Source organism: Paramormyrops kingsleyae, chromosome 19, assembly GCF_048594095.1.
Source record: "Paramormyrops kingsleyae isolate MSU_618 chromosome 19, PKINGS_0.4, whole genome shotgun sequence".
In the NCBI taxonomy this organism is placed as follows: Eukaryota; Metazoa; Chordata; class Actinopteri; order Osteoglossiformes; family Mormyridae; genus Paramormyrops; species Paramormyrops kingsleyae.
The window spans coordinates 30,500,900-30,521,225 of NC_132815.1; the positions used below are offsets into that span (position 1 = coordinate 30,500,900).

At 41.9% G+C, this 20,326-nt stretch overlaps 1 protein-coding gene across 2 annotated transcripts; it reads right to left on the reverse strand.

Moving 5' to 3' along the window:
* Positions 1-531: 531 nt before the first annotated feature.
* On the reverse strand, positions 532-12,831 carry LOC111842848 (cell division cycle-associated protein 4-like). 2 transcript variants are annotated; one of them, XR_011984041.1, is made up of 3 exons: positions 12,404-12,831; positions 2,536-3,533; positions 532-2,386 (listed from the first exon to the last, which is right to left on the reverse strand). XR_011984041.1 is itself a non-coding variant. In XM_023809891.2 (2 exons), exons 1-2 carry the CDS (start codon positions 12,532-12,534, stop codon positions 2,978-2,980), a joined length of 687 nt encoding a protein of 228 aa, XP_023665659.1. In that variant the 5' UTR covers positions 12,535-12,831; the 3' UTR covers positions 532-2,977. The 2 variants fall into 2 exon arrangements, 1 of the variants encoding a protein (XP_023665659.1); XM_023809891.2 differs by having other exon boundaries at positions 532-3,533.
* Between the last annotated feature and the right edge of the window lie 7,495 nt (positions 12,832-20,326).

A 20,326-nucleotide genomic window follows, 5' to 3' on the forward strand; every position in this document is an offset into this window, starting at 1 on the left:
CCTCTGATGGCTACTTCCAGCAGGATAATGCACCATGTCACAAAGCTCGAATCATTTCAAATTGGTTTCTTGAACATGACAATGAGTTCACTGTACTAAAATGGCCCCCACAGTCACCAGATCTCAACCCAATAGAGCATCTTTGGGATGTGGTGGAACGGGAGCTTTGTGCCCTGGATGTGCATCCCACAAATCTCCATCAACTGCAAGATGCTATCCTATCAATATGGGCCAACATTTCTAAAGAATGCTTTCAGCACCTTGTTGAATCAATGCCACGTAGCATTAAGGAAGTTCTGAAGGCGAAAGGGGGTCAAACACCGTATTAGTATGGTGTTCCTAATAATCCTTTAGGTGAGTGTATATATATATATAAAGTGGTGGCCAAAATTATTAGAACACCTGACAGATCTGAAAATATTGACCTTTTTTTGCCTCCAAAACATGATTTCACAAAGGAAGTAAATCAGTGGCATCAGCATTTCAGGATTTATGACAATATAAAAGAAATGAACCTAGACAACAGCTTGATCAATTTCACACATTTATTACGAAACTGCTACTGTGATACTGCATTTGCATAGTAAAAGGCATCAGAATGAATGTTAGACTACAGGAAACAAACATTTCAGACTGCTAATCTTGCAAATGGAGATGTTTAAAGACCATGTGACCTTTAGAATTTAACATTTACCTACTGAATCCTTCCCCCCCCCCCAAGAAGATAATTCTAAGTTCATATTGCACTTGGAAAGTGACTCAAACTATTTTGCTTTTGGTTTTCATACCAAAAAAATGATGCAGATTGTGCTAACAATGGACAGAAAATGCTGCAGGAATTTGTGACCTCTCCCCAGGACACATAATGCACAAGGCCACACTGCATGCTCTGCCTGTCATCTTCCTGCTGTGGTCTGTACCAAGGTAGGGAGCTTTAGGGGAGGAGCCTGTAGCTAGACAGAACCACTCTGCCACACGATCTCACCATCATTATGGCTACTAAACATCACCAGATGTTAGCTTGTCCTACTTTGACAGTTTAATATTAAAAAGATAAATGTGTAATACTAACAATGACCTGAAGAGCTTTCAAATGAATTAAAGGGTGAACATAATTGGTACCTAGCATTGGTACCTGCCTGTGACTCTGTACTAGCCAACAACCCAAGCCTAGTGAACAGCTTAAATTAAATATTAAATACAATAAAATCCATAAAAAGTAAAATGCTTACGAATACCAATGGACAAAGAAAGCTTTTAAAGCTTAAAAGTAAAGATTCTAGGTAAGGAAAAGGGTAGATGGAGACGAGTCTGTGCTGAGGTGGGCTCGCTGGCTCTGACAGACTACTGGGCTCATTTAACAGACTTCAGTGTAAATAAGCAACTTGTTCATAAAATGCTGGTAAGGGAACAAGCATGAAACCTTCCTGAGGAATCAAGCCACTTAAGATGCCACTGCATGCAGTTTCTAACACCTGGCTACAATCCAGGAGGCCCATGGAAGGCGGTGGGGCTTCTCTATCACCAGTTCTTACAGAAGTAGGTCCCCCCCACCCCCCTACAGACAGCCCCAATGTTGCTGGACATCCCAATAGTTCACAACCATCACCTTACACGTTATATGGAATGATTGGTCTACTTTCCCAATTTAAAATCAGAACTGTCCTAAAAATGCCACATTTAGTTTCAAAAGTACTCACTACCTCATTTAGGCCAGAGGCAACAAATGCTGGTGGTGGGGGGGGTTAAAATGGCTTATTCAAGGACACAATCACAACAGTGGATACATCTTAGTCCAGAATTTGATCCCAAAGACATCAGCTTTCTCTCTAACAGGCACAATGTTGATCTCTGGGCAATTACAGAAATTGTAAATGTTTCATGAGTGACAAGAAAATCCTATTAATTGCACACAAAGTGATATTTGCAAGGGCTCGTCTTCCTCTGTAAGGGAGGAACACTGGTCCACTGCAAGCACTGAAGGCATGACAACTGTGGAGCTTGCACAAAGTGGGCTTCAAAGGCAGTCAGAAGATATTGGCAGTTTTTAGTTGTAGCGCCCCCTATTGACGAAATGCAGCCCGCCTTGGACCGTGTCCCCAGAATGGTGTCAGGAGGTAGGATTTCAAATTTGGTCTAGGTAGGCCAAGGCACGGCCAAGTTATAGCCATCAGACCAAAACGGGCCAAATTTGGACATTGTTTGGGCGTGGCTAATGGCTGTAGAATATAAAAATGTCTAAATTTTGTTAATGGTTCTTGATCAGCTGAGAATTCTGATTCGTCTGACACCTAATTTGTCTGATTTGGTAGGACAAGCCAGGACAGGAAAAAGTATGATTTGTAAAAGAGGTAGAGCAGGGGTCTCCAACTCCGGTCCTGGAGAGCTACTATCCAGTAGGTTTCCTGTCCCACTTGGCTTCTGATGAGCCACACCTGTTCCTGGTATTTACCTGAGAACTGGTGTGGCTCGTCAGAAGCCAGGTATGATAGAAAGCCTACTGGACGGTAGCTCTCCAGGACCAGAGTAGGAGACTCCTGAGGTAGAGTAAACTGAGTCTATGTGCCAAAGTCCACCTCACTAACTGAAGCCCAACAGGACACATGGAACCATTTAGAGACATACTGAAATTTTGAGGACATGTCCTGAAAGTTCACAAAAATATGCTGCTCGTTTCTGTATACAGAAGCATGGCTGCTCCTATTACATAGGGTGTCTCCTTCTCTGCTTAAATGGCTGAAAGCTTAAGGAGCCTGAGGTAAACCTCCTGAATGCCAGTCAGCAGTAACACTGATTCTCTGGCCTAAAACGTGCAATCATTCTACAGTAGGTGTCAGGCATAATCCTTTATATAAATATATTAGAGCATTTCATAGAAAAAATATAATCATTCAGTTCTAAAAACAGCAATTCTGTTTTTAATAAAAACTGGCAAAAAACAAGAGGACCATAACACCCACATTGCAATCCATGGAATTCAGGGCTGGACCAGGATCTCCATGATGTGGTCCAGGTCACTGAGGTCTGTAAAGCAGAGCTGGAGGGCACTGGCCGGGGTGCAACTAGATAAGACCTTGAGGCCGTCATCCAGTATTGATGATTGGGATCCCAATCCCCATGTTGAGGAGAAGACCAGGGCACAGGTATCTGCCGTGTCATACATGGATGTATCAATGTCCTCAAAGATGTCATCTAATGCCAAGTCTGTCATATAGCTGGTGGAGTTTGTAATCTCAAAGGAGCCAAAAAGCGGGTTTGCTACGTCCTCAGGAACAGATCCTTCATCTTGAAGCACACAGGGAGGTGTGAGACTGGGAGAATCTCCATTCTCCCGCTGCATCTCCTCCTGAATCTGCCGGAGCGTGTTGGCCAGCAGGACAGATCGACGCAGGCTGGGCTCTGCATGTGTGCGGACACTCTGTAGCTTGTCCAGACAGAGATCCAGCACAAGCTGTCGCTGCTGTGGGTATGGCAGGCACAGAGCTTCCTCTGTGCGGCTCAGCATACGCTTGACACCATGTCCCACCAGGTACCTAATGGAGGAAATACACATCAATAAAGGAACCCATCAAATGATTTGCTACAGACAGGTGTTTCATCGATGTGCCATCAAAGCAGCAGAAATAGCGATGGAAACACAGCTGGAGGGAATAACACTCCACAGATCATCAGGCAACACTCTTTTGAACTGCAGAGGAGCAGCCCCTCATATACCACTTCCTCAAAGCTACAGCTCCATTCATATGACTCTTGCTTTAGAGTAAAAAACTACATACTCCTATGATGCACTAGACTAGAGCTGGGCGGTATGACCAAAAATTTATATTACGGTATTTTTCATAGTTATATCGGGTTCACGGTATACGACGGTATATTTTTTTTAAAGTATGACTGGGCGTTTACCACATTTTACAGGATTTTACAGGACACATTTCTGCAGGGCTGTGGAGTCGGTAGATAAATGCTCCGACTCCGACTCCTCAGTTTCTAAATCTTCCGACTCCGACTCTCCGACTCCTCTGTATGTATATACTATGCTAATGTATTTTCTACATCTATTGAAGGAAAGGAAGGCAACGTACATGTCATTTCACCACAGAACTACTGGCTAGGAAGCCAACACTCTACTATAATGCCAGATTAAAGACAAACACAATGACACAAAAACAAGGATTTTGCCACCGACCAATGTGCGTGTACAATCGCGGCAATTGATTGGCGGCCGCAGATTGCGGGTGTCCACATGGACGGGCAGATCCAGCTTATCGAAAATCTCGACCACCGCCCCCATCCAAAGTAATGTGATGCCTCTGTCTGCTGCAGTGGCTGTCTCCTCTGTCAGCCAGCCGGAAGTTTAGTGCATTGTGTCACTCACCGGCCAGCTGATCAGCAGAACGAGCCTCTGCTGGAGACAGGTAGGGAGATCTGTGTTCTCGGCTCCTTCGGCCCCCTTCACTAGCGCATAGCGAAGGGGAGCCGACGGAGCTGAGAACACACCAGATGATTTTTCAGGCGTTTGACGCGTGATGACTCGTTGAACGGCCGAAAAATCGGCAGTGCATCTGTAAATGTATGGGGGGCTTTAGGCTAGGTTCACAGTTCCCTGTAACAGTGGAACACGACACAATGGAAAGCGGTGCTGCACCTTACCTGTGCATTACATCCCATATAGTGACGCATACAGTCAATGAAAAGCATGCTTCATGGTTACTTGACATGTTCGTTTTGTGGTAACATTATGCACTGCATGCATTGGGCTTTATTCTTACAGCAGAGAAGTAGTTCATTATGACTGTTTGTGAATTGGGACATTTCAACTTACTTTTTTAATTCCCATTTAAATTTAGTAGGAGTCGGAGTCGGTTAACTTTTTGCCGACTCCGACTCCAGGTACCCAAAATTGTCTCCGACTCAGACTCCTCGACTCCGACTCCACAGCCCTGCATTTCTGTTATACGTTTTGTATTGTTCCCACATTAACTATATTATTTTATTATTAGTCATTGCGCCTATCCGCTACCTTAATAAAAGATGGCTAACATGTTTGTTGGCTACCTGCTTATTAGGGATGCACCGAAATGAAAATTCTGGGCCGAAAACGAAACCGAAATTTTTGGATGCACTTGGCCGAAAACCGATACCGAAACCGAAAATGGCTTCATTAAAAAACATGTTTAAAATATTTTCTTTTTGTTTGTATTAAAAAAACTACAAATTAATTAAGCAATCAAACTTTTATTGATAATAAATAACAGTAATAAGGCTGTTTAACAATAACAAAACTAAATAAAATTTCTTTCTGTAACAAAATTGTGCAAAAAAAATGCTAGCTGCTTTTTTACTTCAATTTTAAATTACTGTACCAAACAACAGTGCACAAACAGAAGAAAAATAAATAAATCCAACCTCTTACTGTAAACAACATAACTATACACACTAAATTGGTCTGCTTTTAATTTAAGCAAAAGAAGCAGGTTTATCTTTATGAACAAAAGTTTTTCAGTTTTCTGGCTGAAGACACAGTTCCTCTTCTCATGAAGAACATACTGCACTGAATAAAATCACTCAGTCTGTGCTAGCTTTTAGTGCCTTTACGAATTGTGCAAAATATTACCTGCATTAAACGTTTTACTTCAATTTTAAATTACTGTGCAAAACATTGCAATAACAGAATAAATCAAACCTTTAACTGTAAACAACATCAAATTAGGCTGCTTTTATTTTAGCAAAAGCGGCAGATTTCTCTTTATGAACAAAAGTTGTTCAGCTTTCTGGCTGGAGAGACGATTTCTGTTCTCATCAAGAACATGAGATGCTGCACTGAATAATCTCTCACTGTCTGTGCTGGTGCTTGGGGCAGATAAGTACTTGCGCACAGTCCATGCAAGCAAAGGAAAGCGATCTTTGTTCGCGCAGTAGTCAAGTGGATTGTCACTTCTGCCAATGGGTAGTTCAGCTAGATAGGTTGCTACTTCTTGTGAGGCTGCGCTTGCTCTTACACCGCTGTGGGTTGGGACGCTTTCCTGTAAAATTTCGTCAAACATAATCAGAAAGCGAAGGAATGTGCGCCTCATCACTTGTACGTGACCGTTTCTCAGGCACAGTTTGCTCTGTTCTCCCCGTCGTGGCTTGTGCTTCACCAGAGGTTTCAAGAGCCGTAAGCTCTGTTTGCACCATTTCGCGTACATCCTGCCTTTTCTCATCGTCAAAGTAATGGTCTTTAAAGCGTGGATCTAATATTGTTGCAATGCCGTAAAGAGGGTTGGACTCAATGTCTTGGAAGCGTTTGTTAACAGCCTCCAGTAGAGTTTTTTTTAGCTGTTTTTACGCCATGATCTGTTTCCGCCTCTTTTCCAAGCAGGCGCTTCAGTGCTGCGATCAGTGGAATAACTTCAGCAACAGACGCTTGAGCTGAGCTTATTTCCTTGGTTAACTGTTCGAACGGGGCGAGAAGAGAGACAATGTTTTCCACCAACATCCACTGATGTGCACTCAAAGTTGCTGGCAGGTCGTGATCTGTCATGTATGCAGCTAAAACCCGCTTCTGTTCAAGTAATCCTTGCAACATATAGTATGTACTGTTCCAGCGAGTGCCCACATCTTGCTGTAGTCGTTTTGTTGGCATCCCAAACTGTTTTTGCAAATCTTGTAGTCTGGAATAAGCAAGCGGAGAATGCTTAAAATGTCCCACAATTTTTCTCCCAGTTGCTGTGATTTCTGATATGCTCCGCTGACTAAGCACTCCCTCATTCACAGCCAACTGCAGCGTGTGTGCCATGCAAGGTATGCTCTTTAATCCACTGTCATCCATAGCCTTTATCATGTTCCGTGCATTATCTCTCACAATCACATGCACTTTAGACTTGTCTATGTTCCAAGTTTCAAACATGTTAGCCAAAGCATCGGATATTGCTGCTGCAGTGTGTGAGCCGACAAACTCCTGGGCATGAAGCAGAATGTTTTGCAATTTAAACTCCGCGTTTATCCACTGCGCTGTCAAACTGAGCATGCTAGTTGGACTAACGTCAGAGCTCCATATGTCTGTGGTAAAACTTAGAGCAGAGATATCTGTGGTCATGAGCTCATGAACATGTTTTGCAACACGGTCATACATTTCAGGTAGAGAGGTCTCTGCAAAATACCGTCTGCTTGGCAGTGTGTAACGCGGCTCAATGTGGTGTATTAGCCTACGAAATCCGATGTCCTCAACGACTGAAAACGGCTGGTCATCTAAAGCAATGAATTCCATTACTTTCTCTGTTATGTCACGTGCTTTAGCACTGTCATTTGCAAATTTCTTAATTTTTTCGAAAACTGTGGCAACCGAGGGTGTTGATGTGCTAGTTGGCTTAGTTTTAACCAACGTTGTTTGACGGTATTCCTCAAATTCAATTGCGTGTCTTGACTTAAGGTGGTGTATTAAACCTGTAGTCGAAAATGTCTTTGCTGTTGAACCCCCTCTTGAAACTTTTGCAGAGCAAATGTTGCATATTGCAACTTTGCTGTCCTCATCTGAAACTTTGAAGTGCTTCCAAACTGCCGACATACTGCGTGTTTGATGCGTAATGACAGCGCGAACGAGACGGAAGGATGGGAGAGGCGTGGCGACAATTTCGGCTTTTATTTTCGGCGCTTTCTTACGTTTCGGCCGAAACCGATAATGCTATTTCGGCCGAAAATTTTCGGCGGCCGAAATTTCGGTGCATCCCTACTGCTTATATATAAATGGCTAATGTTAAGATGTGTAGCAAGTTAACATTTTTGATAAGTGTTTAATACCATGGTACAGTATCTCGGTTAAGTTTGAGTTCTGATCGAATGTTTCCCATAAGAAATAATGGAAAACCAATTAATTGGTTACCGGTCCCCCAAAATTACATCTAAATATGTTTTTTTTTTTTAGCATTAAAACACAAAATGAACAGGATAAAACAAGAAGAGCATTTTTTTCTTAATGGCTTTCAAAACGATAAAGATCTTATCCCAACATTACCCCTGTCCTGCCCCGATCGTCCGCTCCTTCCGGATGCCACGCCCCCTCATGTGGAATCCCCATGTGATCAGCTGTTTCTGGTTGTTGTCATTAGTCCTCTGTATCAAGTCTGGGTTTCAGTTAGTTTCCCCAGTCCGGTCATTGGGTGCGTTCGACTTGCTTACAGCACTGGCTTAAAGCAACACAAACTGATCCTGACGCAATGAATTACGGTTAGATGCATTGCGACCTCTCACCCGGCTGCACAAACTGGAACCGCCTCCGTGACGACACACCTTTGCCCTTATTGGCTGAAGAGTTTAGTCACACGCATGACGTTTGTATCCCAGGCAGTTCCGATGCGTAATCTGCTATTTCTCCCGAATATCACGTAAAGCAGTGAGAACTGGTTTTCAGTTAATTTACCTGGTAAAACAGGGCTTGCACGCCATCACGCGCCTAAAATGGTGAAGAGCTGCGCAAAGAAACGCGCGCCTATCAATAAAAAAGAATGAAATTGTACGCGCCTCATAATTTGTCACGTGACCACTCGACGCTCCACGGAATTATTCATGACAACAATGGCGTCGAAAAAAAGCATGGATAGCAAGAGTCATCCGTGTCAGAATGTAACGTTTTTGGGGAGGGGAGGGATATGGTTGTTGTTAAATAATTAATTCATAACGAATTAATTAATTCTAGCCTACCATTTCCACTACCTGACCCGCATGGTCTTTGTTTTACCCATAACCAAACCATAAATAAATAAAGATAAGTTACACACAAATTACCACCTGTCAATCACTTTTTCCGCGGGACTCTGGCATGAATAGGCACAGTGATCTGTGTCGTTATAATGGCGTCGACAAACTTGGTTAATAAAAAAGGTGCAAATTCACCTTTCTGGCAATACTTTAATCAAGTTCTGACAGGAGCAGAATACGTATATTACTGAATGCAGTATAATATAAATATAGTAACTTCATGGGACACACGGACGTGAATATGTGACACGTACAGGGAGCAAAATACAGATTTTGATTTTAACCACTGACACACAGAGAACACCACTTTCAAATTTGCTCCCATTTTTATTTTACCAGAAATAAAAACGTCCGTAAAACAAGATCAGACAGTCCAATGCAGCACACACTTAAGACATTGGTAATTCGGGAAGCAATGGGGGGCGCACATGAATTTCTATTCTCAAGTAGGTTTATATATCTAAAATCTAGACGACAGTCTGTGGTACGGTGTTCATTTTAGGACATCCTCAGGTCTTATGAAAAAATCCGTCAGACTTCAGACAAAACGGCATCAGACATCGAACTCAGACAAAACGGACTCAGGTGTCAGGAAAAAAACCGTCAGACTTCAGACAAAACGGCATCAGACATCGAACTCAGACAAAACGGACTCGGGTGTCAGGAAAAAAACCGTCAGACTTCAGACAAAACGGCATCAGAACTAACGGACTCAGACAAAACGGACTCGGACAAAACGGCATCAGAAAAAACTTTTTTAAATTTTTTTCGACCTCAAAGCCTGATGAAGCGTCATCAAGCTACGACAGCGGATGATGAAGAGAGTTAGCTTTTTATTATATTTCAAAATTGTAATATTTGGATGTTTGTGGACCGAATCCGTGCTAGCTAGCTTAAGTAGTGGCAATGATGTTAAGTTTAATTGACGATCCGTATATTTGTCAGGTTATGGACAAAGTAAAGGCCTATGAGGATCTTAAAAAAGACCTCGAAAACGGTAACGACTGTTTATTCTGCCTAATGTTGGCACATTCTTGCTATCGACGTAAACTGCCTGATAAAGCTAACAGGATGTTCTGGGCTAATTTAAATTTGATAATTAAGCATTCCTATCTAATTGACTGTACAGATTACCACTTGAGTAAGAATGGCAGTCTTCATGTTTACAGTTGCAAATGCTTTTTTCAGAAAAGTCGAGCCGTCAAGCTATAATAAACAGGTTTCACTAACGTTAATTTGTGTGTGTGTGTCTCTGTGTGTGTGTTTAGAATATCAAAGGTAAATCAGATGTAAGACCTCGTGACTACTGCTTAGTACTACATTATTTTCACTCCTTACCTCTTAAAATTTTATTTCAAGGTGAGCTTACTCAAAAAGGCTTTGATACCAATGTGAAAAAGCTATTGACAGCAGACAAAACAGGTAGGCTTTTCTAGTGATGGTTGTTGCACAGCATGTAAAATATTTTGATTCCTAATTTAATGATCTGGTTAGTATTTAGTGTCAGACAAGCAAATGTATTACCTTGAGACAACATATTTTCACAAGTTTACTGTAGAGAACTACTGTAGAGATCACGACACTTACTGTGGCAGTAGTAGGATTCTACAAAGCACTGTCCCATTTATATTGTAGATGACTCCAGCTCAAGGAGTGCCAATGCATTTATCAGTAAGGAAAGCCCAAATTATTCCCATTTGTGAGTTCTACTATTGTTACTGTGAGAAGTAGTCACTTTGCATAGGTTTCAGGTACGATATATATATGCATTACAGGTGCAGCACAGGCTTTTGGAAAAGCCAAAAAGCTACTGCAGCTTCAAATAAAGAAAAAGCTTTGTGGATTTCAGTGACAGGTCGCTGGGGGCATCTCCGCTTCAACCCCAAACGTCCTAAAATTCTTCTCAAGTGTCTTTCACTGTTATGCCACAAACCAACCACAACATAGACTTTTTTTTTTTATCAAAAGACACTACATCCTGTCCAGTCTCAGAGATGTGTCTAGGGTGACCACCTAATCCACGTCAGGAGGGACACTATGAGCTATGACAGGGTTTGCAAACTACCATTTCAATCATTTCAATTAAAAGGACCTGAATTTCACTTGAGCACCGAGTTCTTGCTGTGTGCTGATTGGTCAGTCTCCTTCAGTCATGCATGTGTCAGTAATGTTAATGTGAAACAGCTGGATGAGTCTTTGAATGAAGGAAACAAACCAGTAAAAGCACAAAAATTATTATTTAGAACTAGAAGAACTAATTAGCCAAGGAGCCTTTCAGTTTTAAAGTATTTGTAAAACCTGGAGTAGCTCATAGTGTCCCTCCTGACATGGATTAGGTGGTCACGCTAGATGTGTCATATCAATGCTGATACAGCAACACACTTTTCTAAATGTAGGCTTACCTAACTTGATGTCTTTGTGAGTCCAGTACACAGCTAATTTCCATTTGTTTAAATCCCTGGTTGAATAACAACATTATCATTGCATCTACAAAATTAAATGTGACAACCACCTTTCTATTACCACCTCTACCAGCCAAACATGTTATGGGATTTAAATCTAATTACACCCCAAATTCAAAATTAAAAATAATTACCACATAAGACAAATGTATTTTATTTCAACATTTTTTCAAAAGGCTACTTTTCTTCTCAATAACTTAGTGGACTAGTAACTTTACATCATATAATAATAATATATACAGGTAGTGACAGTAGGATTTTTCAGCACTCTTTCCACCTCTGCTATCAGACTACTAGATTTTACACTGTGATAACAGCTTCAAACAAAGCCAGTGTCAAACTGCCAGATGACATCTTGAACAAATGTCTGGAAAAAAAATAAATCTAAGGAAAATAGCGAACAATAATTGTTCTACATTTTTATATTAAATGTATTAAAAAAAAAAAAATTAAGCTTTTTCTGATGCCGTTTTGTCCGAGTCCGTTTTGTCTGAGTCCGTTAGTTCTGATGCCGTTTTGTCTGAAGTCTGACGGTTTTTTTCCTGACACCCGAGTCCGTTTTGTCTGAGTTCGATGTCTGATGCCGTTTTGTCTGAAGTCTGACGGATTTTTTCATAAGACCTGAGGATGTCCTAAAATGAACACCGTACCGTGGTACCCAAGCAGATAGGATGAACGGCAGACCGAAGCCCCTCGTCGACACGCGAAGGTCAGCCTACCGCCCTGGTGAGTCACTTCCCACCGGGAACCAGTTCCATAACACCCACTTCCTACCCATCAGCAGAAGACTCGGGACTCAGAGAGTGAGGGGTGTTACAATAATCCAGACCGCGTCGTGAAGACCGTGAGGTGCCGCCAAACTGCGGCCGTCTACCGGACACTATAACCGACTAGGCTGTGGAATAGGGGAGCCAGCCAGCCAAACTAAATTATAAAATATGTACAATAATATGACAATACCTATTTCCCTGGGACAATTTGCACTGTTTGGTAAGGTAATTCAGCTAGTTTCTTCGTAACTTACAAACGCATGACTATCGACCGACTGTCAGTCAGTCTCATAACCACACAAATACGCCGACCTGAACGCACGACTTACAAGCAGACCAGGCCTTAAACGCTAAAAGTAACCGGACGGGCAACAACGTTATAGAGGCGACACTGGAGTCAGCTAAACGGCCAGCGGAGCCGAACCACAGACTTACCGTGAAGATAGAGCGTCCCGGGGATGGCTAGCCTCCTTCACAACGCCGCCTACGTCCAGTCGGCAAACGGTAGCTGCTCGAACGACGCTCCGCTTCATCGAGGGCTCGTACAACAGTTCGCGCTGCCCCATAGCAGCATTATGGGGGACTGAGAGCGGGAGGTCGAAGCTAACAGACTACTTTAAATTACAGATTAACCCTCGTGGGAAGCAATCTGACTTTGTATATTTACTCTAGGAAGACTAACATTTTATGAAGTACGCTTCATATGACTAACCAGCTAACTAACCGTTACTCAATTCAAACTACAGCACTCCTTTACCGCCTCGACCAGAACTGCGAAATCTAGCAGAACATACGCGAAAGACACTCAGCTGATCAATGAAAGTCAGATGGGAAGACGCCGATTGGCTACGAGAACACGTAGCGTACTCAGTAGTCGTGTTTCATTGGTTGCATGTTTTCTGTATCCGTTGTGCGTCACGTGTAAATCATCTTGGTCGTGTAAGACGTGATCGCTTTAAAATGCTGATTTAAGAAATGTGAATAAGAGTCATCACGCCTGATATCTTCCCGCTGTAACATATATATATATATATATATATGTGTATATATATATGTATATATGTGTGTGTGTGTGTGTGTGTGTGTGTATATATATATCAGGGACGGATTATGTGTTGTGTGGGCCCCTGGGCAAAACGTTCGCGAGGCCCCCCCCCCTCAAAAAAAGAAAAAAAAAAAAACGCCAGCATTGTCTGGGATAGATAGTTGCTACGTCATCATGCCACTTGTGGGTTCAAACTAGTGTCAGAAGTCAGAAAATATTAGAACTTGTCCAGTTTTAATCAACAATGCAAACTGATCATGCATTGAATGTCATACAATTCATGCTCTAAATCAAAGCACTTTTGCTAATCATCCCATTTCTATTCAGCAGCCTGGTTATTACCATGGGAAAAGATAGGTCTCTCCCCATGATTTACGCATTGCAAGTTCTCCAATGTGAAAAAAACAGTTATTAACACCAACTTTCTCAAATTAATTCAAATATTTATTATTTGGAGTGTCATTATTGATGTCACGTACATTCACATCAGAAGAGACCAGAGCGACGAAAGTCATTATTTCTCTATGGAGAGTCGGCGAATTGGCCGAACAAAGCAAATTCACTGGCAGCGAAGCGAATTGGGCAACCAGAGTGAAAAAGAAGTTAAAAGTCAGCTAACCTTATGTAATGAGTTATGACGCGGTTCGGTGAAAACCAATTTTAATATATAGATTTACCAATGCCCCACGGTAACAGGCTAAATCAAACATTCCAATGAGCGAACAAAGTGAATAAAGCAAATTCAACAACGAAGCTTCTTCAACGACCTTGGCGACGTGTTCGCTTTGGTCTCTCCTGGTGTGAACGTACAGTGAGAGCCATGTTGGGGCACGGTTAGTGATCACACTACATGTGTACCGTGTCCAGCTGAACCATGCCAGAATCCACCTGTGTACCATATCCCCTTACAGAACGGAGTGATCAGGGGTGTAGTGGTAAAATAAGAGGTGGGTGAACTACGAATTCTGTGATCACATTTTGTGCATAAACTATACTATGATGTGCATTTAGATCAATTGAGAAGTGGGTAAACTCTAATTCTGAAATTTCAGAGGTGGGTAAACCGTGTTTACTTGCGTTTAGCCTCCACTACAGCCCTGGGAGTGATTACACTGGTCAAACTCTTACACTGCTACACTGGTCTGGGGGCCACTCAGCGGGCAGGATAACCGCCTCCATCCCACCATGCTACCGCTCCCTAGTCAGAGGGCCTTCTGTAAGGCTGTTAACACGCCCCCCTCCCCTCCCCCCAGAAGCCAGGGGCCCCATGGTAGGGGCCCTTGTAATCAGATGGCCCTCTAAAGGTACACTACACCCTCCTCCCTAGGGCCTCCTAGTAGGGCCCTCATAATCAGAGGGCCCTCTAAAAGCTCCCAAAGCCCCCATCCTCCCTAGGACCCCCTGGTAGCCAGAAGCCAGGACCATAATAGGAGGGCCTAAGAGGGCCTTCTGAAAGTAGGCTCCCATGCACCCATTTCCCTTTAAAGTTCCTATAGCAGGGCCGGGGGCCCCCTGAAAGCACAAACTGCATGATCAGTAAATATATATATATATATATATATATATATATATATATTTTTATTTTTTTATTTTTTTTTTTTTATTTTTTTACGGACGTTTTTATTTCTGGTAAAATATATATACACACACTCACTGCTCAAAAAAATTAAAGGAACGCTTTGAAAACACATCAGATCTCAATGGGGGAAAAAATCATGCTGTATATCTATACTGATATGGACTGGTTAATGTGTTAGGAACGAAAGGATGCCACATAGGGCTGAATTCAAAGACACCCCAAAAATCGAAGTGAAAAAGTGATCCGGTAGGCTGGTCCATTTTGCCGAAATTTCATTGCAGCAACTCAAAATCGTACTCAGTAGTTTGTATGGCCCCCACGTGCTTGTAGGCATGCCTGATAATGTCGGGGTATGCTCCTAATGAGACGACGGATGGTGTCCTGGGGGATCTCCTCCCAGATCTGAGCCAGGGCATCACTGAGCTCCTGGACAGCCTGAGGTGCAACCTGGTGGCATCGGATGGACTGAAACATAATGTCCCAGAGGTGTTCCATTGGATTTAGGTCAGGCGAGCATGGGGGCCAGTCAACAGTATCCATTACTTCATCCTCCAGGAACTGCCTGCATGCTCTCGCCACATGAGGCCGGGCAATGTCGTGCACCAGGAGGAACCCAGGACCCACTGCACCAGCGTAGGGTCTGACAATGGGTCCAAGGATTTCATCCTGATACCTAATGGCAGTCAAGGTGTCGTTGTCTAGCCTGTAGAGGTCTGTGTGTCCCTCCATGGATCTGCCACCCCAGACCATCACTGACCCACCACCAAAATGATCTTGCTGAACAATGTCACAGGCAGCATAATGTTCTCCGCAGCTTCTCCAGACCCTTTCAGTTCTGTCACATGTGCTCAGGGTGAACCTGCTCTAATCTGTGAAAAGCACAGGGCGCCAGTGGTGGACCTGCCAATTCTGGTATTCTATGGCAAATGCCCATCGAGCTCCACAGTCCTGGGCAGTGAGAACAGGGCCCACTAGAGGACGTCGGGCCCTCAGGCCACCCTCATGAAGTCTGTTTCTGATTGTTTGCTCTATGGCCCTGTCCATCTCTCCTAGAGTAACTGCCTATCTCCTGGAATGTCCTCCATGGCCTTGAGACTGGGCTGGGAGACACAGTAAACCTTCTGACAATGGCACATATTAATGCACCATCCTGGAGGAGTTGGACTACCTGTGCAACCTCTGTAGGGTCCAGGTATCACCTCATGCTACCAGTAGTGACCGACAGAGGAGAATGGGCCGACTGTAGCCAAATGCAAAATTAGTGAAAAATACTGTCAGAAAAGATGAGGAGGAAAAAATGTCAGTGGCCTCCACCTATTAAACCACTCCTGTTTTGGGGGTTGTCTCATTGTTGCCCCTCTAGTGCACCTGTTGTTAACTTCTTTAACACCAAAGCAGCTGAAACCGATTAACAACCCCCATTGCTACTTAACGGACTAGATCAATATCCCAGAAGTTAAATTGACTCGATGCTATACTCTGATTAAAAAGTGTTCCTTTAATTTTTTTGAGCAGTATATACACTCACCTAAAGGATTATTAGGAACACCTGTTCAATTTCTCATTAATGCAATTATCTAACCAACCAATCACATGGCAGTTGCTTCAATGCATTTAGGGGTGTGGTCCTGGTCAAGACAATCTCCTGAACTCCAAACTGAATGTGAGTATGGGAAAGAAAGGTAATTTAAGCAATTTTGAGCGTGGCATGGTTGTTGGTGCCAGACGGGCCGGTCTGAGTATTTCACAATCTGCTCAGTTACTGGGATTTTCACGCACAACCATTTCTAGGGTTTACAAAGAATGGTGTGCAAAGGGAAAAACATCCAGTATGTGGCAGTCCTGTGGGCGAAAATGCCTTGTTGATGCTAGAGGTCAGAGGAGAATGGGCCGACTGATTCAAGCTGATAGAAGAGCAACTTTGACTGAAATAACCACTCGTTACAACCGAGGTATGCAGCAAAGCATTTGTGAAGCCAAAACACGCACAACCTTGAGGCGGATGGGCTACAACAGCAGAAGACCCCACTGGGTACCACTCATCTCCACTACAAATAGGAAAAAGAGGCTACAATTTGCACGAGCTCACCAAAATTGGACAGTTGAAGACTGGAAAAATGTTGCCTGGTCTGATGAGTCTCGATTTCTATTCAGACATTCAAATGGTAGAGTCAGAATTTGGCATAAACAGAATGAGAACATGGATCCATCATGCCATCAGCCATCAGAGGATGGGTACATGGTGGTCATAAAGGGATGGACATGGTCAGAAACAATGCTCAGGTAGGCCGTGGCATTTAAACGATGCCCAATTGGCACCAAGGGGCCTAAAGTGTGCCAAGAAAACATCCCCCACACCATTACACCACCACCACCAGCCTGCACAGTGGTAACAAGGCATGATGGATCCATGTTCTCATTCTGTTTACGCCAAATTCTGACTACCATTTGAATGTCTCAACAGAAATCGAGACTCGAGAATGTGGGCGAAATCGCCATTTTGGTTGTATACAACGCAAGAGCGAGCTTTTGTGTCCGGTTTTATCTTTGGTAAGATGGGACACTCGTGCAGTTTGAAAGGCTGGGATATCAACTTTAGAAGACAAAAAAATGCATATTCAGTAATATTACTTAAACAAAAAACATGCCGAGAGCAAACACGCATGAAGGGAGATATCGCGTTGAAAGTGATCTTCCGTCTCACCGCGACGCCTCTTCGTTACCTCCATTATCTGCAGTCCATATCTTCTTTTCCAAGTGGGAAACCGAAAAAATCTCATGTTCTGGTCCACCTTTCTGCTATTTCCACCATGTGATTTAGTATGACAGCCTTTCACACTGCACGAGCGAGTATCCCATCTTAGCAAAGATAATACCGGATGCAAATGCTCGCTCTTGCGCTGTATACAACCAAAATGGCGATTTTACCCACAATACATTGCGGCTATAGCGAGTGTGACGTCAGCGGACAAAGACCGATTGAGTGGACCTGCTGGCTGGACCAAAAACACAAGGATGGACCACTTGGACATTTGTTACATGCAGAAAGCAATACCCTGTGTAAATAGTTTTAATGGGATGGATGTGTAATCAATGTAAAGTAATTTGATTAAAAAAAATAAGTTGTGATGTTAATATAACGTGCTTCAAATTACATGTTTAAAATGAACTTATGCTGTTGTGTCATGAAGTGTTACATGAATGTTTAAGTGAAACAAATAAGCTATGTTAACATTCATTGTTCTTATTAACCCCTTAAAAAGAACTCAGTAAATGTTTGTGAAATAGTTTACTCAGTAACACCACATTCATTACTAATGAGTTACAGTGTGTTTCACTTTATAATACTGTTCTTGTTCTTTAGTAACTCATTGAGGAAGTCAGTAACGCCACATTCATTACTAATGAGTTACAATTAGTTTTATTTAGGTCATTAGTAAGACTTCATTCCTTATTTAAAATGCATACATTCATTTCTTAATGTTTAGAAAAGATCAACAATATGTGGTGGAGCACATCATGTGGCAAAACACTAGTCTCTGATTGACCATCCCTTCAGTTGGACTTCAAAGCACAATTTGAAGAACACTGGCACACGGACTGAAGTGATCGAGTAAATAATTCAAATGTAGGTACTTTATACATATTTTAGGCAGTAATATTTTGCAGAATAACTTGTATGTCATACAAACAAGTAGGAAGAAACAAGCCTGTTATTCCAAAAGGAAAAAAATGGCAAAAACCATTGAGAACAGTAGCCTGTAAGTTCCTGTTAGTCCAAAAAAAAGCACTGTTCATTTGATGAGTAATGAACTAGTAGTTATTAGAAATAATCCATAGTTAGTACATAATTCCCAATGAGACCAGCAATACTCAATAGTTCCTAATGAAGTAATAGTGAACTACTATAATAATTAGTTCACTATTACCTATTGAGTAATTAAGCATAATTCCTTAGTAGTTAATAGTACCAATTTAGGTGTTAATGAAGCACTACTCCTTTGTTGCTGCTTACTTCTTGCATATTTACCTGTTGACTACGGAACAGTATTATAAAGTGTTACCCCCAAAACTTTTGCGATATAACCCAAAACCTTTGCGTTATAACCCAAAACTTTTGCGATATAACCCAAAACTTTTCCGTAGTAATGCAACAATAAAATCAGGAGACTAGCGTACTTTTGGTCATTCAAGTGCAACTTCCAAAGCCGCTGTTTGCATGATGTGGTTGATCCCCGCTTCGCTTATTAATCTAATTTAACGATTAAAAAAAACTTTAGAGTTCATTGTGGTAAGATTTGATTGTTTAATTCATAATTAGTAATTTGTACAGCAAGCCTTGGTATAGTTTCAGTAACATTGCTAATTAATGCTAATCTGTTGAGGTTGATTTAAGCCTAAAGAATTGTTCGTTTTTTGTTGTTGTTTCATCAAACACACATCCTCTTTTCTCACATGAAGTCCATTTATTCTGCATTTTGCATATATCCATCGATAACCATGAAGCTGCCCAGAGTGCAAAAGCTGCTTGCGAATGTGGTATGAAAAAGTTTGGGCACCCATGATAATTTTGTGTTCCAATAATTAGTGCTAAAGGTATTCAAATCAATGAAATGACAAGGGTGCCCAAATTTATGCACCTGCCTAATTTTGTTTAAATAATTATTGCACACTTTCTGTAAATCCTATAAACTTCATTTCACTTATCAGATATCACTGTGTTTGTCTGCTATATAATATATTTAACTGAAATTGCTGATCCAAACAACCAGTGACTCATAAAGGAAAAGCATGAAAATGATCAGGGGTGCCCAAACTTTTTCATACCATTGTATTGTAGACCAAGATCAAAGTAAAATTCAATCAAACGCTATATGTTTTCCTATCCATTATGTTTACACTGACATTTCCAGTTCCAAGTCACAACAGTTTTGTCTTATGTTGCAAAAGTTTTGAGTTATAACGCAAAGGTTTTGGGTTATATCACAAAAGTTTTGGGTTATAATGCAAAGGTTTTGGGTTATAACGCAAAGGTTTTGGGTTATATCACAAAAGTTTTGGGTTATATCGCAAAAGTTTTGGGTTATAACACAAAACATGACGCCGCGGTCCGCGGTAAACAGCACTTCTTTTTTTTTTCTCTTCTGCCGTTTTTTCTGCTCCTTTGTCACCTTAGGGCAGGGGTCATCAACTATATTTGTCAGAGGGCCAGAGTTTAACCAGACAGTCTCCTTGGGGGCCGGACCCTCAAGAAGAAAATCAAATAAAAATCTAATTTTGGCTTAACATTATATTTAATGTTTATACTTTTTCCATTTCATTACAAAACTGAAGGCATTTGATTCAGGCTCCAATACACTAGTTATGCGTTGTTTTTTTTGTTTTTTTCTTTTAAAAAAACCTGTTTGAAACAATAAATGCTTAACGCCGCATAGTCTGTCTGAGTCTGTCCTCATTTCGGAGTGTAGCCTAAATATAGTCATAAATGGTGGTTATTCTGACAAGAGACTCAGTTGTTGTTATTTTTAGTTGTTTTAATAGTGTGGACCACTATTTTCTTTTTGATCCTCACAATTTTGGAATCCAGTCGCGGGCCGGATTGAACGGCTCAGCGGGCAGGATTCGGCCCGCGGGCCGCCAGTTGATGATAAGAACATAAGAACATAAGAATGATCAGTGCCTTAGGGGCTCCGTATCTTGGGAATGAACGGAGGTAAGAATTTTAAGACTTGGG